General features: G+C 32.1%; 1 protein-coding gene across 3 annotated transcripts in view; it reads right to left on the bottom strand.

Annotated features, from left to right (window-relative positions):
* Positions 1 to 22,394, bottom strand: part of LOC143904680 (otoferlin) — a 38,705-nt gene that overhangs the window by 14,917 nt on the left and 1,394 nt on the right. For 2 of the 3 annotated variants that reach the window (XM_077419516.1, XM_077419518.1), the window contains exons 2-8: positions 17,120 to 17,178; positions 10,912 to 11,100; positions 8,569 to 8,843; positions 2,725 to 2,986; positions 962 to 1,138; positions 665 to 727; positions 211 to 295 (exon numbers count right to left, since the gene is read on the bottom strand). In XM_077419516.1, the coding sequence (XP_077275642.1) occupies positions 211 to 295; positions 665 to 727; positions 962 to 1,138; positions 2,725 to 2,986; positions 8,569 to 8,843; positions 10,912 to 11,100; positions 17,120 to 17,178 (1,110 nt within the window). The remainder of the gene's footprint in view (positions 1 to 210; positions 296 to 664; positions 728 to 961; positions 1,139 to 2,724; positions 2,987 to 8,568; positions 8,844 to 10,911; positions 11,101 to 17,119; positions 17,179 to 22,394) is intronic. The other variant, XM_077419517.1, reaches the window with a different exon arrangement.

Here is a 22,394-nt window from a genome sequence, read left to right as displayed (position 1 = left end):
TTAAACTATATTCTTTAAACGCTAATAATGCATTGCGTATTTTATATTTTAAGTATAAACCTCAGCGTGTTTTGTAATTGTATACTTGAACTATGATATCATCACGGTACTCGCGTCACGGACGATTTAATTTCCTCTCGGAGAACGCAATTTCCGAGTACACCGAGCATTAGACTCGTCCATGGTCTCTGGACAATGTGAAACCTGTACCTGGTTGTGCCCATACCGTCGCGATGTCTAATTTAAAGCTGCCCAGCGTTAGATTAGCGCGCAAGAGATTCCGCGATTGCTGCACCTGCGTATTATTAAAAGATGCGCTGTTTGAGCTTCCTTCCTCATGCCCTCGCGCTTTCATTTTGAACATCAAACGCTTGACCCGTCGTCTAATATTCGTTCACTGATTATAATTCCCAAACAGAATTTTAATGTTCTTTCTGCTTAAGCTCGAATAATAAATCTCGAATAATCGATTTTTGATATTCGTCTAAATACCTGCTGAATGCGTAGTTGCGAACGACAAAGATATGTAATGGAGCGAAATTATTCAGGAACGCGCGCGCAACTAACTGTGTTTCGACCGTATTAAATATCAATGAGCAAATTAATTTTAAATCGCTCGTTTCGGAATTTTAAACCGTAAATTAATATGTGCGAATAAACTCACCGACAGCGTAATAATTTTATCGAACAGCATAACAGGCGGCATGTGGAAATCGAAGACAAAGTACTGAAAATATAAATGAGAGAAATAATCAGTAGAGGCAAAATCAAATTTGTAAACATATAAATAATCAGATTTCTCTGGAAAATAATTTCTCCAGTTACAATTTTTAACAATCTGAATAAGCCATGGAAAAAGCAAAAGCTCTATAAAGAATTATTTATCTCACTTTATGAAGTTTTTTATTAAAAATTCGGCATATCACAGAAATCCGTTAATTAGACAATTTTTGCTTCTTACTTCGTTGTAATATGGGCAATTCGTGGACTCCTTGACGCTCGTATATTTGCGTTGATCTCCGATCTGCACGCAGACGACTGGATCCATGTTGAGACCGGCGAGCTGCCGCGCTTCTATGATCGTAACGCACACTTGATAATCTTGGGCTTTTAACACACTTTGCCAGGTATCGCTCGTCTGTGAAACGAGAAAAGTTCACGTTGATTCAACCTGATTTAAATAACTTGAACTGCAATGCAGAAAATCAGACGGCACGTGCAATGCCTTTGAATTCGAGAAGGTGCGTTGCATGTATGTACAATGGTTGCTGTAATTTGACGGAGACAAAGAAAATACGCCTAGCTCTATCATTTTCAACTGCTTTCAAAGCATGTCTTACGTAGTGATTCAACGTTTAAAATTACTTAATCGGAGAACAATATCTAGTAACACGTGTACGTTTTGAATGTAATAATGAACTCAAAAAGCTCGGTCGACCATTAGAGGAATTCATATATGGATCGAAATTTGAGAAATCTTCTGCTAAAGAACCTTTTACGGTTCTCATATATCATTTTTATATAGCTTGGAGTAAAGTCACGTATCTGTTCGTTATAAAAGGAATTTTATCATTTCGCTTCTCCGAAGGAACATATGGGCTAGATTCTGAATAAATTCTCAGTACATTCAGAAGATATGATTTTTTCTATTTTGAGAAAATCGGAGAAGCATTCTTCAGTACTTGTACAATATTTATCGATTATGAATTATAAAAGCGATCGCCAATTGTTAGTGAGAAGTTTACTTCTCTCTATATTCTTTATCGAATTTTGCGACTACGGAAGAAACAATTTTTATTCTAAGTATATAATACATTATTTAAAGCGTATTATATTTTCTATTAATATAGTTATACAATAATAAACATTGCACAAAGTGTTTGATATTGTATATTATTTCGTGTTAGAAAATTTTTTCAAGATCTCTGTACATCAGTTAATAAATCGAAGGACAATACCTCTATATATGCTTCTTTATAAAGTATTTCCAGAGAAAAATATCCTGTTTCGCGATATTATTACGGATTGTTAATATTTTTTCAAGCACACAACATAGATATACCATGATATCAAAATTGCTCGTAGAAAGAAAATCGAAATAGGTTTTACGTAAAAAATTTTTTCACCCTTTGCTCGTAATTTAAGCTTACCTTTTCAGGATCGATCGACCTCAATCTCATTTAACGATAATTGCGTTGTCATTTACGAATAATTGCGTTATGTCAGTATTATCGTAAATGCTTAATGCAATTTGCTGTGACATTTTAAAATTACTTTATCTTGCGAGAACTGTGTTTTTGTTTAAATTATCTGTCTGTTAAATTTATTATTATATTGTCAAAGAAATAAAGGAAAATAAAAGTTTTCTTGTTAATATTGCAACTTGCAACATCTTAAACTTCAGATAAATAAAGATATAACAGTGTTTAATAATAATATAAACTTATATAAAATGTAATATATGGAAAAGATATAAAATGCGAGAAATATGTAATAATAACATAATACAATAAAAATATAATAAAACAATATATAAGATTTCTACTCGATATAATTATTATTTTTAAACTCTCGTGCTTTCAGCGTACTATGTAAGATCTTGGTTATGTGCAATATAATAACTAAATCTCAAAATTTTTTATATTTAGCATTCTTATACTAACATGTGCAACGTAACGCGAATTATTAATGAACATTAATTATTATTGAAAGAGATATTAAAACCTTAGGCTTAGATCTCTTGGCCGGCTTTGCAACAGTCTCCTCTTGCTCAGGTTTGGCGCTTAATTGACTGTCATTATCGGAAGCATTCGTTTCGAGGGACGTCGTAGAGTTTGTTCGCGAAGGCTCGTTCGAAGTTGGACAACTGGAATCCTGTCTGTCGAGGAGTTCTCTCGTTTCCGAGCCGCTGTCGCAGGACCGAGTACGTGGCGGTCTCTGTTTTCCCAATTTCAGCAGGGATCGTACGCTTCTAAAAGCGGTGCTTCTAAAGGAAATGCATGGATCCATGAAAAAATTCAATATATCAGCGAATAAACACAATTCCGAAAACTAATTTCCGTTGTGTAATCTATATTGAGAGACTTTAACGATTCAAGAGGCAAGATTTTTTTTCTAAAAACCAGTTGCCGTTGTCCGCCTTGACATTTCTTGAAATGTGTAATACAGAATTGTAATTAGAATGTATAATTAAGATTAACGTTCAGAATAAAAGATGGTAATTTATTTTATCTTCCAATGTTTTATTGCACAATATATAAAGAAAGAAAGAGAAAGCGAGAGAGAGAGAGAGAGAGAGAGAGAGAGAGAGAGAGAGAGAGAAAGAGGAGTATTAAATAAAAAAATATATTTCCTGGCTTAGATATTTAACTTCTAACTCTAGTCTCTCTAGAAACGCGAATTCTCGGTTTCATTTCTTCGCATATTATTCTCCATCACAGCATATAAACATAACTTTTCTCTCTTTTCCAAGTAACTCGGAAAGCTGCTTACTAACGTTTCACGTCTCATATCACTTCTATCGGGTTTCTTGTCGTTGCACACCGAGAACTTTGGTGTGATCCCGACCCGATGGCGTCACTCACTTTAAGTCGCAATATACCATCCGCTCGTAACCGTAAACATATTACGCTGGATTAAAGTATTCAGACTCATTGCAAACGCTTAAATTGAATTCCAAATCTCCTAATCTGTAAGCTAAATCTGAACAAGATTTTGCGGAAACGCATTTTTTATTTTTGCATGTTATTAAACTTGAAAAAAGCATTTATATAGATGCATAGATTTTCAACAGCTTCAACCGATATATTATTTGCAAATTAAACTTTATATTTTATTAATCTTATTTATTAATATTCAATGAAATTATTAAAAGGTTGAAAAACTGAAGTTCCCCAAAAGCTTGAACAAAATCCGGAACCAATAGGTAAGCCTGTCTATATATCCTATAATCCGCCGATGGAAATACGTGTTGTATCAGCTGAAAACGGGGACAAAATTGAAGGGTTCGAGTGCTACAGTATATATCGCAACCGTGTTACTACGATCCTCATCGATTATAATGAGGGGAAACCGTGGGCGGTTTTGCGAACGAGGATGTGTCACGGGCATGTTATTACGCGTACGGACGTTCACGAGTTACGTTCGATTACGTCCTCGCGTCGAAAGGTATCGACAGGAATTGCTGTGGCGCTCCCAAGAGAGTTTAGTCCTCTTGCGAGATATAAAAAGCAACTTCTTTCCCAACGCATCGGAATAAGATCCTAATAATACCTACATGAAGTAGTATAACCCATAGCCGCCTTTTATTGTCAGAAAGTAAAAGAAAATAGAAAATGCGAGATCAATTAGATGAAAAATATCTTGTAATTGGATTTAAAGAAATTCGTAACAAAGTTATTTGTTATAAAGTTGCTTGAAACTCTCATGTATCTCTGGTCTACAATAAGTATTAAAATTGTTATGTTATATTATAGAGGATTTAATTTTCTTTTCTCTCTCTCTCTCTCTCTCTCTCTCTCTCTTTTTCTATATATTAAGAGTAAGAAGTTCCAGTTACAAATATTTCTAGTTTAGTCACAGATTAAGCTTCATAATTTTGGTATAAAGTAACTTCGCTGCGGTCTATTTAAGATATACTTATAAAAATTAAAAATAAGAAAAGATTATGATAGTGCTTTTTGTGTCACACGTATAATAATAATACTAATACCTGGAAAATAGTCGGTATTTTATTCTTATATTAATATCTTGTACCAAGATTGTACCAATATAAAATCACCCGTTCCACATTTTACGTATCGCTCAGCGTATCATATGTGCAAAAATAATATATTTCGTGTCTTCTTCCTCTGACCTTTCCATCGTAAAATAGTTCATCGAGATCGTCGTGATAACGAATTTTAACACATCGCCGGCATCACCGACACGTCGAACGGTCTGTCGCCCTTATTAAGCAATCTTTTCACGTTTCGGTGACGTGGACGGTAGTACGTAATAATACATCGCTTAATAATGTCGAAAGCTGTCAAATGATCAAAGTAATCGTAGGAAATTTATGAAAGTCAATGTGTAAGTGATTTTAGAGATTTATTTATTTCGAAATTTTAAATAAAAATGCAGCAGAAAATAGATTTATATTTATAAAATACTTGAGTAAAAAATAAATTTAAATAAAATTTTAACTAAATTTTTCGTGTGAGCGTGAGCGTGACAAGCAAACTTTCTGAAAATACACCATTTAGATTTTTTTATACGTTTAATCAAATGAGTAAAATAAAAATCAGATGTGGTTTACACAAATCTCGATATTAAACTTATATTAGAATTTTCGAATAATGTAATAAAGGAAAAATAATTATTGTTAACATGTCAATTATTTCTGACAAATAAATGTCTAAAAAAATATGTATGCAAACTTCTGCTGAATAAGATCTTCGTTTTTCTTGTTACAACTCTGAGTTTAAATGAAATAGAAAATAGTAAAATGCAATTTTTACCTTTTTCATAGCGCGTAAAATAAACGCTAATGAAGATATATTACCCTGCATGTAGGTATCTCGCAAAAATGAACCCGAGATGCGAAACTAAATGAAACACGTCGTGTAGTTCATTTTTATGCAGTTTTGAGCTTAAATAGAGTGAAAAATTGGTTTTAAATTGCTTGTAAATTTCAAGATAGAGATTTCATGTCTCTTACAATTAGTACAAACATTTATCTATGTAGCTATGTAAAAAGTTACGTAATTTTCAAATTCGTAATAATTCTTTATAATATTCTTACAAATGTAAAAATGCGTGACAATATTGGTTTTTACTTATTTTATTATAAGTCGATATAATTATTTGACGAAGCTAAGAATTGGTTAGCTCTTTTATGTTTAGCTTTAGATTATATCTTTTTTGCATGTATAAAATCGGTATAGGAATAGGAAATTACGAAATAATATGCAATTAAGTTTTGGTACTTATTTGCAATTGTTATGCATGAATTCCACTTATACATGGAATACGCTTTTCACGCATATTCGCGATTAAATTATATAACGGTTAAAGCGTACCGATAAAAGTAGAACTTTTAAAAGCGTTTTTATAAAGTTAGTAATATTATAATGCTACGTATTGCGAAAATAACTTCTTTAATAGCTTCTGTGTGTTCTCTCTCTCTTATGAATAAAAAGAGCATGAAAATTTTTACATGTGAGTTTCTCATTAGCTTAATAATTGCTTATTGGTAATTCAATATTGATTTTGTTCTTTAAATAGAGCTATCCGCTTGAAACATAAATATGATACGCAGTTTAACATATAAATTTGGCGAATAATTTCAACATAGTTTGTGTTGACCCTCTCGGCGATGTATCCCTCGTGTAATATATTTTGGTGTAATCTAACGCGTAATTATGTTTACGTTTTGACACATCGTTTACATCTCTTAAAAAATATGGCATTTGTAATAATTATTCGCTATTTAATCATGACGTAATAGTACGACAGCTTTGTCTCGCTATACTGACAAGGAAACCCACGGAGGTGTCCCACTCCGATCTTGATGAGCTTTATATATGACATATGTTGTTGTGTAGAAAAAAATAAGAGATACGTTTTTTTTTTATAAGTGCCCATACGCATGTTTAAAGAGTGAACACCCCTTCGGAAAAAATCGATTTTTCTCTTTCGGGCCGAATATCTCCGAAACTATAAGAGATAGAAAAGTTTTCAAAAATGTTGATTAAATGGCTTCAAAAGTACTTTGAAATAATAACAAAATATTTTTTTTATTTTTTTTATTTTTTAACATACCCCCGCCATCAATACATTTTTTTCAAAATTTTAAAATTTTTTGATTACCAAATAAAAGGTTGTTTTTTTACGAATTCAACCATGTATGAGAAAGTTATGTTACGATAAACAATTTTTGAGAAATAATTATAAACGCCTCTGTACGCACTTTATCCGTGTCCGCCTATGCGCTCGATTCTTCATGCTTCAAGGTGACTTATATATTGTAGTAATAATAAGTATTACATATTATTATATCGAATTATATAATATTCATACATATTAGTCGCCTAGTTTTTGTTGTGAGCGCACAACGTATATAATCAGTAAGTACAGTACCTGGCAACAGCTGTTACCTATAAGAAATCCGACTCTCGCTATACTAAATCAGTTGTTATGTCTAGACTCTAGAACACGATAAAAACTTCCATGATTACGTAGAATGTCCTCCAAATGTATTAGTCATCTTCTATTAGGTGTAAGTACGCGAAGATGTAAAAAGAACGCGTTGCATGAAGAATCGAGTGCATAGCTAGGCGGACACGGATAAAGTGTGTATAGAGGCGTTTATAATTATTTCTCAAAAATGGTTTATCGTAACATAACTTTCTCGCACATGGTTGAATTTGTAAAAAAAACAACCTTTTATTTGGTAATCAAAAAAATTTAAAATTTTGAAAAAAATGTATTGATAGCGGGAGTATGTTAAAAAATAAAAAAAATAAAAAAAATATTTTGTTATTATTTCAAAGTACTTTTGAAGCCATTTAATTTACATTTTTGAAAACTTTTCTATCTCTTATAGTTTCGGAGATATTCGGCCCGAAAGAGAAAAATCGATTTTTTTCGAAGGAGTGTTCACTCTCTAAACATGCGTATGGGCACGTATAAAAAAAGACGTATCTCTTATTTTTGCCTACACAACAACATATATAAAGCTCATCAAGATCGGAGTGAGACACCCCCGTGGGTTTCCTTGTAAGTCAAAGAAATTATGAAGCGCGCGCGACGATTCATTGTGTATTTAAACGCCAAATTGAATAAAATCAGCTATTGAGTCATTGTGATAATATACACAAAAAAACATTATTGCAATATTTTGCCTTGACGATATCATTACGATACGTAAGTGCGACAAGATGGATTTAAACTCTGCTTATAGAGAAGATAATTCTCTTAAAACGGTTAAAGAATATAATATTACGTGACTCGATTACTTATTTTAAAAATAGTGAGTTAATTTTAACAAAACGTTAAATTTTAATAAAATATGAATGCAACTGAATATGGCTTCTTAGATTTTAACAAGTCACATTTTTAAATCAAAATCTATATTTGCATCAATTTGCCAAATCTGTATTTGTATCAAGTGAAACAATATTTCTTCATTTTCATATTTATGCAATATTTGTTCCATTGATTGTTCATTAACTTTTGGGATAATTTTGATATCTAGCCTCAGCGGAGACTTACATTCTATATAATATTACATAAATATAAAATGAATAAGAGGCTCTCAGGTCACATATACTACGTAATGTAATATATCGGCTTGACTTTTAATTATAATACAAGATATTAATTTGCGGTTTACCCTTGGAATCAATAATTTTCTTTATCTTGCGCACTAAATATGACCGTATTGAATATCGAAACGTTTGTTATTCATGTTACTAACTTTTTATTAATTTTTTATTAACTTTTTAAATCCTGAAATTATATACTTGCAGTGATGCATATGTATATTATATTATTGTTTAAAAAACGATCCATTCATGTGTCACTCACCGCTTTCGAGTGTCAGGTGATTTTTCGCTGGTCGATAGAGAAGTACCCCTTGGCAAGAAGCCTTTTTTTGATGTTTTTTCGGGAGTATGCCATGATCCTCTTCTTTTTCCGCTGGTTGAACTACTGTTGGCCTGCTCGAGGCTTCTTTCGAGATTCGCGATATTCTGCTCGATGTCGATCAACATTTGTTGCTCGTCCTCCATTATTTCCGAGACCGCGTACGAGCTGCAACTTCCGTCTGGAGGATTGTATCGAATTTCGAAGCACACCACCGCCTGCACACATGAAATGCACATACTCGCATTAAGGGATCGATCGATAGAAGTTAAGATAATCGTTTAACGGAAATAAGAAATATGCACGAACTTTGTTTCTTGTGCCGCGCATAAACTTGCCGTAATGACGACAACCATGAAATAATGCTACGACATAAATCAGAGTAACCTAGCGGAAAATACACAGGGTTATCTCTAAAAATGTCTAGCAATTTCTGATATTATTTGGACAACTTGAAAAACGTAACCTAACACGCAAATAATGAATTTGTCTGTAAATGATTTAGGAAATAGAAAACGTTGAATGTTATGGAATGGAGATATATCCAATATTTTTGTAATATCTGAGAAATAATGTTTATGAAAGTAGTAAAATAAAAATTTAACTGCATACATGTTATTCTAATAGTTTTTCATGATTTTGCAAAGACAAAGCTCCACAATTTATTATACGTGTCAGAAATATAAAATATCAAAATTTTTATTAGTTTGTAAATTTTTCTTGGTTTATTACAAGAAAAAATATTATTTTATTTTACTCAATTGCATTCTAATTTATATTAAAACTTTGAAGCAACATGTAATTTTCATGTTAATTACTTAAGTCTTGCCACAAAGATCAAAGAAGATCGCTTGCTTTGTCTTTCTATTTTGATGCATTTGGTATGGTAATAACAAAGGTCGACACGTAGTACAATTTAACTTTCAAAGATCACAAAAGAAGTTAATGTATCTTGCTTAAGTTGGGAGAAGAATTTTAATTTTTACACTCTATTTCAACTTTGTTAACAATATGCAGTTATAGTGACAGTTTATTCATTCTGAGAATTTACGACGATATTTTCATCTCCATAGCCTTCTGTTCTGAATAATTGCACACAGCAGTAGCAGCAAACGCGGTAACTCGTTAAACGTTATCTGAAGATCAACTTGAAAAAAAATGACTAATATATAAAACTTCCAGCGATCCTTAAAAATGCAGTTTTACAAAAACTCTCATATGCAAAATTTTTAATTGAAAATTACTATTATCAGCGATACATGTTATAATAATTTTTTAGTCCTGTCTTTCAAGTTTTTTATTTCTGAATTAATTAACATAATAAAACAGAGACAGAAAACGGAGAACAGAATTTTAAATTTAGCAAATTTAGCTTAATTTATCAAACTTTTTAATATATATGTATATATAATGTGCAGTTGTGTCTAAAGAAATTATAATTTTTTACTCATAAGATGTGTCATTGATGCAGCTATCTGTTTAAAATGTTAGTCACGTAGGTACTTTTCATGAGAAAATGTTCTCTAATTTAATATGGTAACTGTGGAGGAAAAAGAGTAAGCAAGGAGTAAAATTGAAATTGCTATCTCAATTAAATTAGGTTTGCTGTTACTGCGTAACGAGTGAAATATACGCGGGCTTTAGAACATTTTTTTAGATTTTTTGTTCCTCGACATTTGAATTGTAAATTCTTCGCATTTTAATTCTTCTTTTTTACCACAAGAAGAAGTCATTTAACAATGATGTGAACTTTGTTATTTCAAACAAGAATTTATCATAAGTTTATTCGAAGATGCTTATCATTTAGCAAATTCTCACGAGACACTAAAGATATTTGTATGATTGTAAATGTACCGCACGTGTATACATACATATATATTTAGTGTAACTATATATTTTTTATCGTAAATTAATTAATTTACAAGTATGTGTTTTTTTTATACTAAGAAATTAAGTAATGAATTATATGTCATTAATAAAAAAGAATATTACATTGCATAAAACTTATCTTACAATTAGATAATAAAAATTAAGACGGTTCAAAATTGAGACAAATGCTGTACAAAATTATTATCGGTAACTATTTGAAAATATCCAAAAGATATAAGAAAGAAATAGATATATGGTTATAGAAATTTTATAAGGAAAATAACATTTTATAGGCGATGGCAAACGTGCGATATTTGAGTCCTGTAAGATTACATGTCGCGCATAGAAACTAGAAACGTATATCGTGTATCGCGGCGATTACGTATTCAGCTGTTCTGTTCGATATCGGAAACGTACCGGAAGCGGCTTGTTATTGAGGTCGACTAGCGAATCCGAGACCAGAATCCTCCCTTCGCGCACCACCGTCTGCAACACCAGTCCATATCTTGCCGCAACTTTTTCGTATCTCAAGACACCGCGCGATACAATTGCTAGTTGCAGCACTTCCGCCTCGTCCACCGGTCTTCCTAAGTTCCACGTGAAACTCTGAAAATGGAAAATAAATTATTCAGAAAGCACGTCTTGATTTTCTTTCCAATAAGACAACCAATAGATATAGATGAAAAAGACTGTGTGAAATCGGCAGAAGTCGATCGTAGTTATATTTGTTCTATGAAATTAAATTTCTTACATTCGAAATCAAGAACAAGTGTAGATAAAGAAAACTTTGGATCTTTTTATTTCTTTCTTTTCACAACATATCCATTGATCAAATAACTTTCTTTGAAACTTTGAAGTAAAGTAGCAAGATTAAAGGCAAGATTAAAAACGAAAAGATAAAGTATAGTAGCAAGATTATAGGCAAAAGAAAAAGAACCGTAATATATCTTACAATGTTATCTTAAATATTTTTTTAAACATTTATTAATTAATTAATGAAGAAAGAAGCGCTGTAACTACACCACAGTTTAGAAACAACAAAAAGTTTAATACGTGACTATAGTCCTTTTCCGCCATTAGTTTTGCTCGATTTCGTCGTGACCTTTCTGCATATATCTGTGTGAGAGATATGTGGGACGTAGGTACAATTTAACGCCGATTCCGAAGGGTAAATGTAAAGGGATGTTCGTGGCAAGATACTCTCGAGGGTATGCCAGTAATCTCTTCTGAGGTGTGACTACAGGTTTTATTTTAATTTTTAAGGAATTAAATTATTTTATATTTTTTAAAAAAATCTTGCACTTTGGTCAGTTTTAATATAAACCTAAAGAAAGAGAAACAGAATCAAATTCAGCTATGTTTAAATTAACTTTTAGTTCTGAAAATATATTTTGTATTTTTGCAGAATTATTAATCTTTTTTAGTTGGTCGATTTTTTGTGAAATATAAATAGATTTTTCGAGCTGGATATCGAAGAAAAATATCGCTCTTTTCAATATACTCGTAAATTAATTATACGTTGCCATATAAACGAGGCGATTCGAATCACTATATTGCGAGTTTGCACGCATTCAGCTCGCACGCACATAAAAAAGAAACATATGAAATATAGCGTGACACGCGAGATGCGTACATGTATTCTCTTCTAAAAAGGGTCCCTCTCTAAAAAAGGCGTGCAAATATCTAAAAAAAAAAGGCATGTAAAGTCGATATTCGAATCTATCGAAGTTTATTGTTGTCGCTTTTCCGCGATGCCGGTTGGTTCTCTCGCTGCGCTTATATACTTTATTTGCAGCTGTCATCGTATATTTTGACAGTTGTGTGTATCAAGGTGTTAATAGTGTAATTAATAGCATATAATGTTAAAGCTAAATAGCGCGCGCGAAGCGCGCGTCTGTGTTGTCTAAATAAAAATGGAAGATAAAAATGGATCGATAAATTGTGAGCACGGATGCCTTTGAGAAAACCACTTAAGAAACTTAGGAAGAACAGATATTGAGAAAGCTTCTAAGCGAAGATCTGCCGCACGATATAAAGACGATTTATTATTTACGCTCGAGAAACGCGAGGCGCTTTTTTCTCTTCATGATTTTTAATAAAGCCTGCACCGCTGATCGTCGTTCCAATTTCAATTTTGCCTTCCTTCCTGCGAAGAAACAGATGAATTAAAGATCGGTAGGGTTTAAAAACAGCGAAGAGACCAAATTACGAGTTTTTTTTTGCGAAATCAAAGAAATGTGTATACAGGTGACCTTCGAATAATACGGTACTTGCACGAACTCTCGAACAGCACGATAAAACATTGTGACAACTCTTTAATAACACGGTATTTAAATTGCACAAAGTTTTGGAATAATACAGTCACTCAGTAAAAGAAATGCACATACATATGTAGATGCGGGGGTAGAGCTTTTGTTGCTTTTAAAAGTATCTTTTAAAATTTAAATATTTATATGGAACTGGAGTTTTAAATTGCACGGTTTTTAAGAACACGGAATCAATTAATCGTATTATTCGAGAGTTACCTGGTATTTTAATGTAATCTTATAAAATCAGAAAATATTATGTATCGCTGCTCCGATTCTATATATATGGTGATAGTTCTTTTCTTAATTGAACAATCAGAAATAATGAAGACTGGCGTTTTTTGTGCTCCACGTTCACTAATTTAGTTACCCGCGGTGACAACTCAAACGGGTAGAACAAAACGCAAAAAATACCAATTTCAAACTAGAAATTTCATTTTACAAAATCAAATTTTTCTCACATCTGTGTTTCGCAGAAAGCCATTCGCGTTTTACCTTTAATAACATGTCTGCAAAAAGATTGATATGTTTGAGAGAGCTCGTCAAAAGTTCTTTTTACAAACTGAATTTTTCATTTCCCAAATCGAGAATTATTAAAACTTTTTTTCTATTTTTTTTCACGGACTTGCTTTAACTTTTACGAAAAGCAAATAAGAAAAAACAATGTAGATTTCTTTTTAAAATAAAAAAAATATTAAAGATATTATACTCTCTCCTTGCTTCGTTCCAGCGTTAGCTACTATTTTATAATTATCAACATTGCTTTCCATTGGAGAAGAGCATAAAACTTTAAAAACCAATCCTAGAAATCGATATCGAGTAATCCGTTTCAGAGCCATGAATTTCTTTCTTGCACAATTCAATTTGCACATGTTCAATCAAAACCTTTGCAAACGTTATAAAAACAGATCGAGATCCCTAATTATGCTGAAAGCATTATAAAATCGCGACCCTCAAATTTATACGCGTAACACTTCAATCATTTATGCAAATTTTATTACGTTCATTAGTTCGTGCTGTCCGAGCTATCGGGATATTGCGAAGCGTTTATTTCCTTCGTGCATGGATCGTGTTTACGAGGAACGATACATCGTTCACGGGCAAAACTGTTAGACAACTCGCTGACAGACAAACTTCTTCAACGCGGAAACGCCGTAATGGATTAGTTCACGTCGACGTCATTGAATTGAGCTCCCGATACTTATTAAGGTATTCCTTTCATGACACCAAAGTCTTAAGAATTAACTGATTTTTGGTACATATCTTTACGCCAGAAAAAAATTAAACCACATTACCGAACATATAAAAAAGAATTATGACTTTGAAAATTCGATATTTTATATGTGACGTTATCGAAAAAGTCTATTTTCCACATTTCAGTGTAATAATTTGTTTATCAAATATCTTAAGATATTAAATATTAACTGCGCTACATATTCGCTAAACTCTATACTTTCGATAGTGCCGATAAAAATACACATATTTAAACAAAATATTTATGTTAAAAGTTGACTTGAAATGTGGTTTATAGATGAATATTTTTAATGGCGACTTTCAAAGAATTATCTGGCAACGCAAGCTGTGCGCTCATGTCACACTACAGTTCATCACATACGGTTTATTATCAACTTTTATTTTCACAAATTGTCCCTTATTTTTGCCAACATTACTTCTCACTTTATGTTTCTTATCACTCATTATTATTATAAAATCTCTCTTTGATAAATAGAAAATGTCACAATATTCTTTGATTAATGAAATTGACACTTACATTGACACTTTTGTTATCAACTTCACATTTTACAATCGGCGCGCTGAAAAGCGCACCGTTGCCATATTGTTCTGTCAGTAAAATTTACCGAAAAATGAAAAATTTCTAAATACACATAATATTTTCACTTTTTTCTTATAATTAAACATAATAATCAATTATAACTTGATTTTATATAAGTTTAATGCAATATACAAGTTTGCTGAGGCCCTGCTTAAGCGCCTACAAAATACGCTCCTCCGTGAAAGGAATACCTTAAGCACTTTCCGCATCCGCGTGCAGTCGTCGAACGCGATAAACCGGGTGAGTATTTTGTACTTTTTTGGCGCGGAATTTATAATATCCTACCTACACAATACGCCCCCGCTGTAAATATCAAAGCCTGCCCTTATTTTTCGCAATACTTTCGCATTTTGCGTGTTACGCATATCTCGAGAACGTATGTCGAAATTCCCGTTTCACGAGAAGACGGAATATATAAAGATATACTTTGCATATAGTATATAAAGATATACTATATACTTTGTCATTGTGCATACGCAAGCTATTGACAAGCTATCGCGATAAAACAACGATCCACGTGGCACGTATTGCCTCGTGAAATAAACGATTAAATTAACGTCGCGAAGAGCAACATTTAAATCGCATGGGACTCTGTCATATCAGTTGTTGCGCAATTACATTTCAGTGTGCGCTGGATATGTTCGTGCAAAGCAATCGTATTTTATATAGCGGACGAATATGTTTGCTGCTGTCGCAGCCGCGGCAGCGATCGTGCGTAAAGTTTTCAGATCGCAGAAATACTGCACGCATATTTATCGCGTTTTTCACGTTTGTCATGTGTGACGAGGATTTTACTATTTTGTTATACGATTTTGCTATACACCTTCGCTTCGACTGTGACAAAAAAGTTAATTGGGCATAATGGTACGCCGCAACGTAATATAGTAATCGCGGCCATGCTGATTACGTGCGCACAATATCGCGGCCGCATTTTGCATCCCGGGGAAAAAGAATGATCAAGGCTGCGTGCTCTCTCGTTCACAAGAGCGTATCACGAGCTTGATAACAAATCCAGCGCCGGTCTTTGTACTATAGACTATGAAAATCTTGCAGGTTGCCATCGTGCAATTTATTCTGCAAAGCAACGATGCGGATTAGGAAACTCTCGAGAAAAGTTTTTTATGATATTTTCTCTTTGGGGTTTTCTTTAATTTACAGAAACGCAACTATAAACTGAATCAAAAGAAGAATCGGAGAAACCGAGTAAATTTTTTGAGATCAACACTTAACAGAAGTAGTAATTACTACCGGACCGCTGAAAACCAACACTTTGTTTATCTTTCGCAAATCTTTTCGAGCTTGGAATTAAACCTGGTCACCTGGTCGTCGCCTTGAGATTTTACACTCGATTTGTGCCATCGCTTTTGTTATTTATCCAGTCGGCAATAAATATTAAGTGTACAGTAGATTATAGATTATATTTTATCACGTAATCCCAAGAGAATAATTAATCAACGCAATAACGATAATATTTATCGGATAGAAAACAACAGTATTTATTAAATAATTGTCTATTGGATGAAAAATAACGATTGGACAAACCTTTTCTCATATATTTTTTATTGTTTTTCTGAACGCTTAAATTATTTAGGAGCGGCGCTTAATGATTTAATGTGTTTGTAATGTAGGAGACTGTGACGGAATCGTTATTTTCTAGATGACACGCATATTTGTTACTCTGACGTTCATAATTATCACGGTCATAACAAGGGACATCGACACTCCGATAATTCAATACCCAATACCCAACCAATAACGTTTCATTCGAAAGACCATTATCGGTACGTATTTATCGCATGGCATGTTAATGGAAATTTAATGGGGAAATGTGTTTAATTAGAAATCTAACAGAAATATTCTCGAGATATTTTCTGCAAACTACAATATGATAGTAATCAAATTAGTATCCCTGCCTGTTTAGGATACTCTTAAACTTATTAAAATATTTAAAAACAAAACACTTATTAAAACACATTATTTATTAAACTGACAAGTTTGTTCTTCAAAAATACTGTTAATTTTTTGACTTTATTTATTCAAATTTATAATTTTAAAAATTTGTGTCAAACAAAACTGAGTATTTTTATAATATTTTATTTTATAATTATTAATAATGTTTAAAATTTGTTTTATTCTTTCGATTGAAATTTAAGTATGTATTTTCTTACATTTTGATAGTAATCAATTCATTGTAATTTAGTATGTACAGCGAGTTTGTCAGAAACGGCGGAAAGAAAAAAGAAAAACGCAACGAAAGGATTTCCCAGAATAGTATCAAGTTTGTAGATCCAATAGTTTGCGAAAACCTTGAGATAATCCTCATATAAAAGCGTTCTTCTTTGTCACGCCCACGCTCTGTTGAGGCGCAAACTTAATCTTGTATACAGAAACGTATTCTCGAGATTTTGCAAAACTTATCGAAGACCTAGTGTTCGTGTTGTGTAAAAGTAGAAGCGTTTTATATAAAAAAAAGAAGAAACTTTACCTGCTCGACCTCAATGACATCCCCGCTATCCTCGAGTAACGACGAATAATGTGATACTTCTGCAACAGATAAAAAATATATTCTATAGAATTTACACATTTATATTCTATGATTCTTTTACTATGCATGCGTAAAAAACACTTTTATAATATACGTTAAAGTTATGTGGCATTATATTAAAAGCTATATAAATGTGTTCTCGATAATAACAATATAAAACACAATCTAAATAATAATTAAAAATATAAGAAAATATAGAAATAATTAAAATTAAAGAACAAACATATTAAATAAAAAAAATTATATAAACATATAAATATACATTCGCACTTAGTTTCGACATTAATATTCTTTTATAAAAATAATGCTAAAAAATGATCTTTGTGGTTATGGCACAACTTAAATTTATAAAACTAGGAATATATCTGCGCAAAGAGCACATGTAGATTTGAAAATAATTTTATTTATAAATAATTTGACACACTCTTTTGCCTTTTCAACTCAAAGAAATGTTTAGTTCTATGTAATGGTCACGCGCACGTCAGCTTCCATTTTAAATTCGAAAAGCTCTTCACAAGTTTGCCGGTTAATAAAAGGCACTCGGGGGCAAATTAAAATTACATTTTGCGGCTTTACGTCAGAAGCGCTGCTGCTGCTGGTATTCATAAAGCGGAAAAGAAAACATATCAGGCTTAGCTTTGGTGCATCATGGGATAGAGATACCTCTGGACCAGTTACAACACAAAATGCCTTTATTCTCGAGCAGCAGTAAATACCTTACTGCTATTTTGCTACTGTAGAATTCTCGGAATGCTAGGTACGAATCGCAATACGATTAAATCGCGTTGCGATGCACCTAACAACACGATTGGGGATAACAACGTAAAAATAATTTGCTTTAGCGCCATAGTACTCCAAAAAGAACGATATAAGTTGGCATTATTATATTTTTTTTTATAAAACATGCGATTTTATATCGCAACGGAGTATCGAAGAAATGCCGTATACTACTTTTCTTGCTTGTTGATTACTTATTTATCTGTAGAGTGCAATTTTCTTGATGCTTTTATTAGATATGTAAAAAGGCCATAGCTTTGAGTGACACGTCCTATTTGTACTCGCGATTTAATCGCGAGCTAAACGACATATAGCGCATGGCTGTATTAAAATGATAAAAATAATTTAGAGTTTGTAGGTAGATATTATAGATAAATAAGATACATCGTTACTAGCTTACTTTTGATTTTCATAAAACAAGCGGCTTTACATATATTAAATTGGAAGAGCATATTTGACCATTTTATTTATCGCAACTTATTTATCTCGAGTATATACACAGTAAAAAATAAAATGTTAATTGTAACATTTTTCAAATGTCATTCATCGTGTGTTACTTGTTGACAAATTAGAAATGTTAATTTATTGACACTATATTTTACATTTTTATATTTGTTCTTTTAACTTTAAGCATAATGTTAAAATAACTAGTAAAAAATGTCGATATAACATATTTGAATAAACGATGGTTATTTCAACTTAAGAGAAATGTTGTTTTGAACATTTGATTGTAGTAAATTTGATTATTTTGTATGTCAAAGTTTACGATTATTTGAGAGAAGATTTACTTTAACTTTTGTTTATGTTAAAATAACTTTAAAGCGTGTTGATTTTTTGAAATAATTATGTTAAAAGAACTCAAAATAATATTCAATTTCTAAATGACATACATAAAGTGCGTTAAGTTATCACGTTGACATTAATATAACACATAAAAATGTTGCAAAAATAATAACATAGCTGTTGTATGTTAATTTTACATTGAAATAATAGTCAAATTTTGGTAACACAAGAAAATTTTAACATTTGGACGCACGATTTTTTACTGTGTAGCTCCACAATTATTTTCTATCTGATTTATCTTTATCGGAAACAAAAGACTGGTTTGCTAGCGGCGTATCTTACCTGCGGTAAAAGTTTAACCAACAAGCTAACAAAATTTGTTAACGGTTTACCGCGTAGATAGAAAGTTTCGCGCAAAGTAGATAAGGTGCTTTATGGTCAGCCATGCGCGGCGCATACGCAATTGCAGACAGACGCAAGCGTTCGTTCGTTAACGCTTAATGAAATTACATCACGAATACGTGGCAAGCACCCTCTTTTATCACTACTTTCTCTACAGAACCGATTTTTTCTTTGGAAATGGAACAGAGCGTCGGTTTTTCCGGCAAGTCATTTCAAAAATACATAGTGTGTTATCTATAATTAACAATAGATTGCCTATTGTTAATGGCAAGAAATTACTTTGTTTCTCTATCAATTTTCTTTCCATTTTATATTCTCGCCTCGATATCTCGTCAAACATCTAAGTTTACCGTGAGACAAATATAATAAATTATATAGTTACAATATTTAACGTTTGAATGATATAAGCCAAATTACATTAAATAAGACCGAAATATTAGTTACTAACGATAAGTAAATCTCACAAAAAATTATATTAATAAAATTAATTACAGTAAAATTATGAGAATACAGTTGCTACTAATTCATAAATAAGCACTAGATTATCTAATCTTCTTGATCTTACGTTTTAGACACAACAGATTAGCTTACGCTCTAGACCGCGTGCATATTTATGATAATTAAAACGCAATGTGTGTGTGTTGCAATTATTATAAATTCACTCCTGTCAGCCAAGTATGCTACCCATATGCGATTTTATGCAAAACAAATTTAAATGATTATGCCGTATCGACGATTTGAATAATTATATATGGCGAGACGTCTTTTTTTTGCCGCGCGAACAGTATAAGGAATCAAATGCAAATTATGCAGAAATAACTGAGAACAGCATTCACAAAAAAGGCGATCTACCTGCGAATGCATAAATATTGCGTTCTGTTTGCATAACGAAATGCAGCTATCGATTTGCTCTCGAGGATATTTGCAAATTGCTTAGTAGTGGGCACTTGAACCGCGCGAGCGATCGATGCCCGTTCTGAAAATAACGTCATAACGATTTTGCCATGTAAATTTAGAAAAGATCTTTAACACAAAACGCTGCTCATACATTTGCACTGTCACGGATTGTTCTTTAATATAATCGGCGTCAGTAACGATGAACAATGCACGCAGAAAGTTATAAGTTTCCACTATTATTCACCATTATTGTTTCAACGACACGATGGGGAATGCAAATTATCTTTATTTGTAATAATTTATTGTACCGCGGAATATAATGATCAGTGGTGAATTAATTAATTTTCCGTTTATATCCGTATTTTCTCGTATATCACATACGAAATGTTGACGAGATTACCAGGAAGGTTTAGAGAGATGCTGTTTATGATTCGCGAAGACCCGAAAAAACACAATCGATTTGGACGGCCGATATTTGAGATAAACTATTATATTTCTGCAGTTGACCTGCGTCAAAGCGAAATCAGTCATTTAACAATATCCACTTCTGTTTAGTCAAGTTTAATATATTCGTCTCTCTCTCTCTCTCTACCGCAAATTACATATTATACATATAATTTGATATAATAGAGCGTTTATGAATTCCATTAACACGTCGATTTTGTGATATCAAGTGGTTTTGCCAAAGAAAATGCGTGTAATGTATATGATGTGTGTTTACAATCAAATAAACATATTAATTATTAATTTTAATAATGTGTGCCAAATATACAATTTTAAGTATTTTTATTTGTATGTAAAATAAATTTCTCTTTAGTCTCTATTAATAATTTAGGGAGAATGTTATTATATGTTACAACAGGAATATTGAAAAGTATATCGAATGACTATTATACTGTTTCACATTTTCATTTCCGTGCGATAAGAAGTTCTTGCTATACAACGGATAATCATGAAGGAAATGAACGTAACTTAAACTTGCGGTGTTTATTACATTCCATACTGTTCTAGAAACAAATGTTATTTATTCAAAGTTACATTTTAAAAATGTGCACTTTAAAATTCCAACATTTCTATTGTAACTTGTGTCATTTTTACTGAAAAGTCGAGAACGTACTTTGACATTTTATTTTTAATTCTCAAACGAAATATTCATATGCATAATTAAATAACTGAACAGAAACATCTGAATCCCTCTATAAAAGTATAAAAGTAAATAGACACATCCTCGCATTTGTGCAATAATTAACTCTATATATTTTTAGAACTTAGACAACGAGATATGTTTAAGTAACTGATGAAACAGATGAAACGTCCCGTTTCGTGTTGTCTAAGTTCTAAAAATATATAAAGTTAATTATTGCACAAATGCAAGGATGTCTATTTACTTTTATACTTTTATAGAGGGATTCAGATTTCAGATTTCGGATCTTCTAAAATCTCACGTATCTCGTTAAACTCTGAACTGTCCGCGCGCATTTAACGGAGCGGATCTTCTAAAATCTCACGTTTCTCGTTAAACTCGGCACTGCTCGCGCATTTAACAGCGGATTTATCGCAATTTACATTGTGATTATCAGCATCATAATTCCGATGATTCTAACAGCCATTGGTAATCCATAGAGGCCAGACAGGTATTACAACAGGTGTTGCAAGGAACTCCCATCGTATTACAGTTTGGCGGGGGATTATAGGAAACCCGAACCACTAATCTCATATCGCACGTAACGTCTCTAAGAGAGAAGGATTGTTGCGCTATCTAATAATGCTGCGCATGATAAAGAAAATAGGTATGACATTAAAAATAAATTATTTTTTACTTAATATAAAGACACTTGTCAGAAACGAATTGTAGAAATGTTAGAAATGATAAGTACAATAGAGTGTAACAACTAATTGTCAACAATTAACTGTTACTAATATTACTGTACATGATAAAAAGAGAGTAGGTATAATATTAAATTATATTCTTTACTTAATGAAGACACTTGCAACAAGTTAGAAGCGAATTGTAGAAATGTTAGAAACGATAAGTACAATAAAAGTGTAACAATTATTCGCGTTTTTATTCTCATTAAATTCTATCCTTTCCTCACAAATTCCGTATATTGTAAATTACGAAAAGTTTTATTTCTATCAATAGGGGCATTTAATATAATACTCAATAAAACGCACAATGTACAGGTATATATTTGAAATGATCATAAAAGGATTTACGTCGCACGATGAACACCGCGATATTGAATGAAAATATTTAATTTATCGTTATTTCTGTAAAAACAAACGAAAAACGTGATTTTAAAAAATCGCAGAGATGAAAGTCGCATCTATTGTATCGACGTTGTTGTCGACGTTT

This window comes from Temnothorax americanus, unplaced genomic scaffold, assembly GCF_048541705.1.
Source record: "Temnothorax americanus isolate GAGA-0224 unplaced genomic scaffold, ASM4854170v1 Scaffold56, whole genome shotgun sequence".
NCBI lineage: Eukaryota > Metazoa > Arthropoda > Insecta > Hymenoptera > Formicidae > Temnothorax > Temnothorax americanus.
This window is presented reverse-complemented; position numbering and strand designations above follow the sequence as displayed.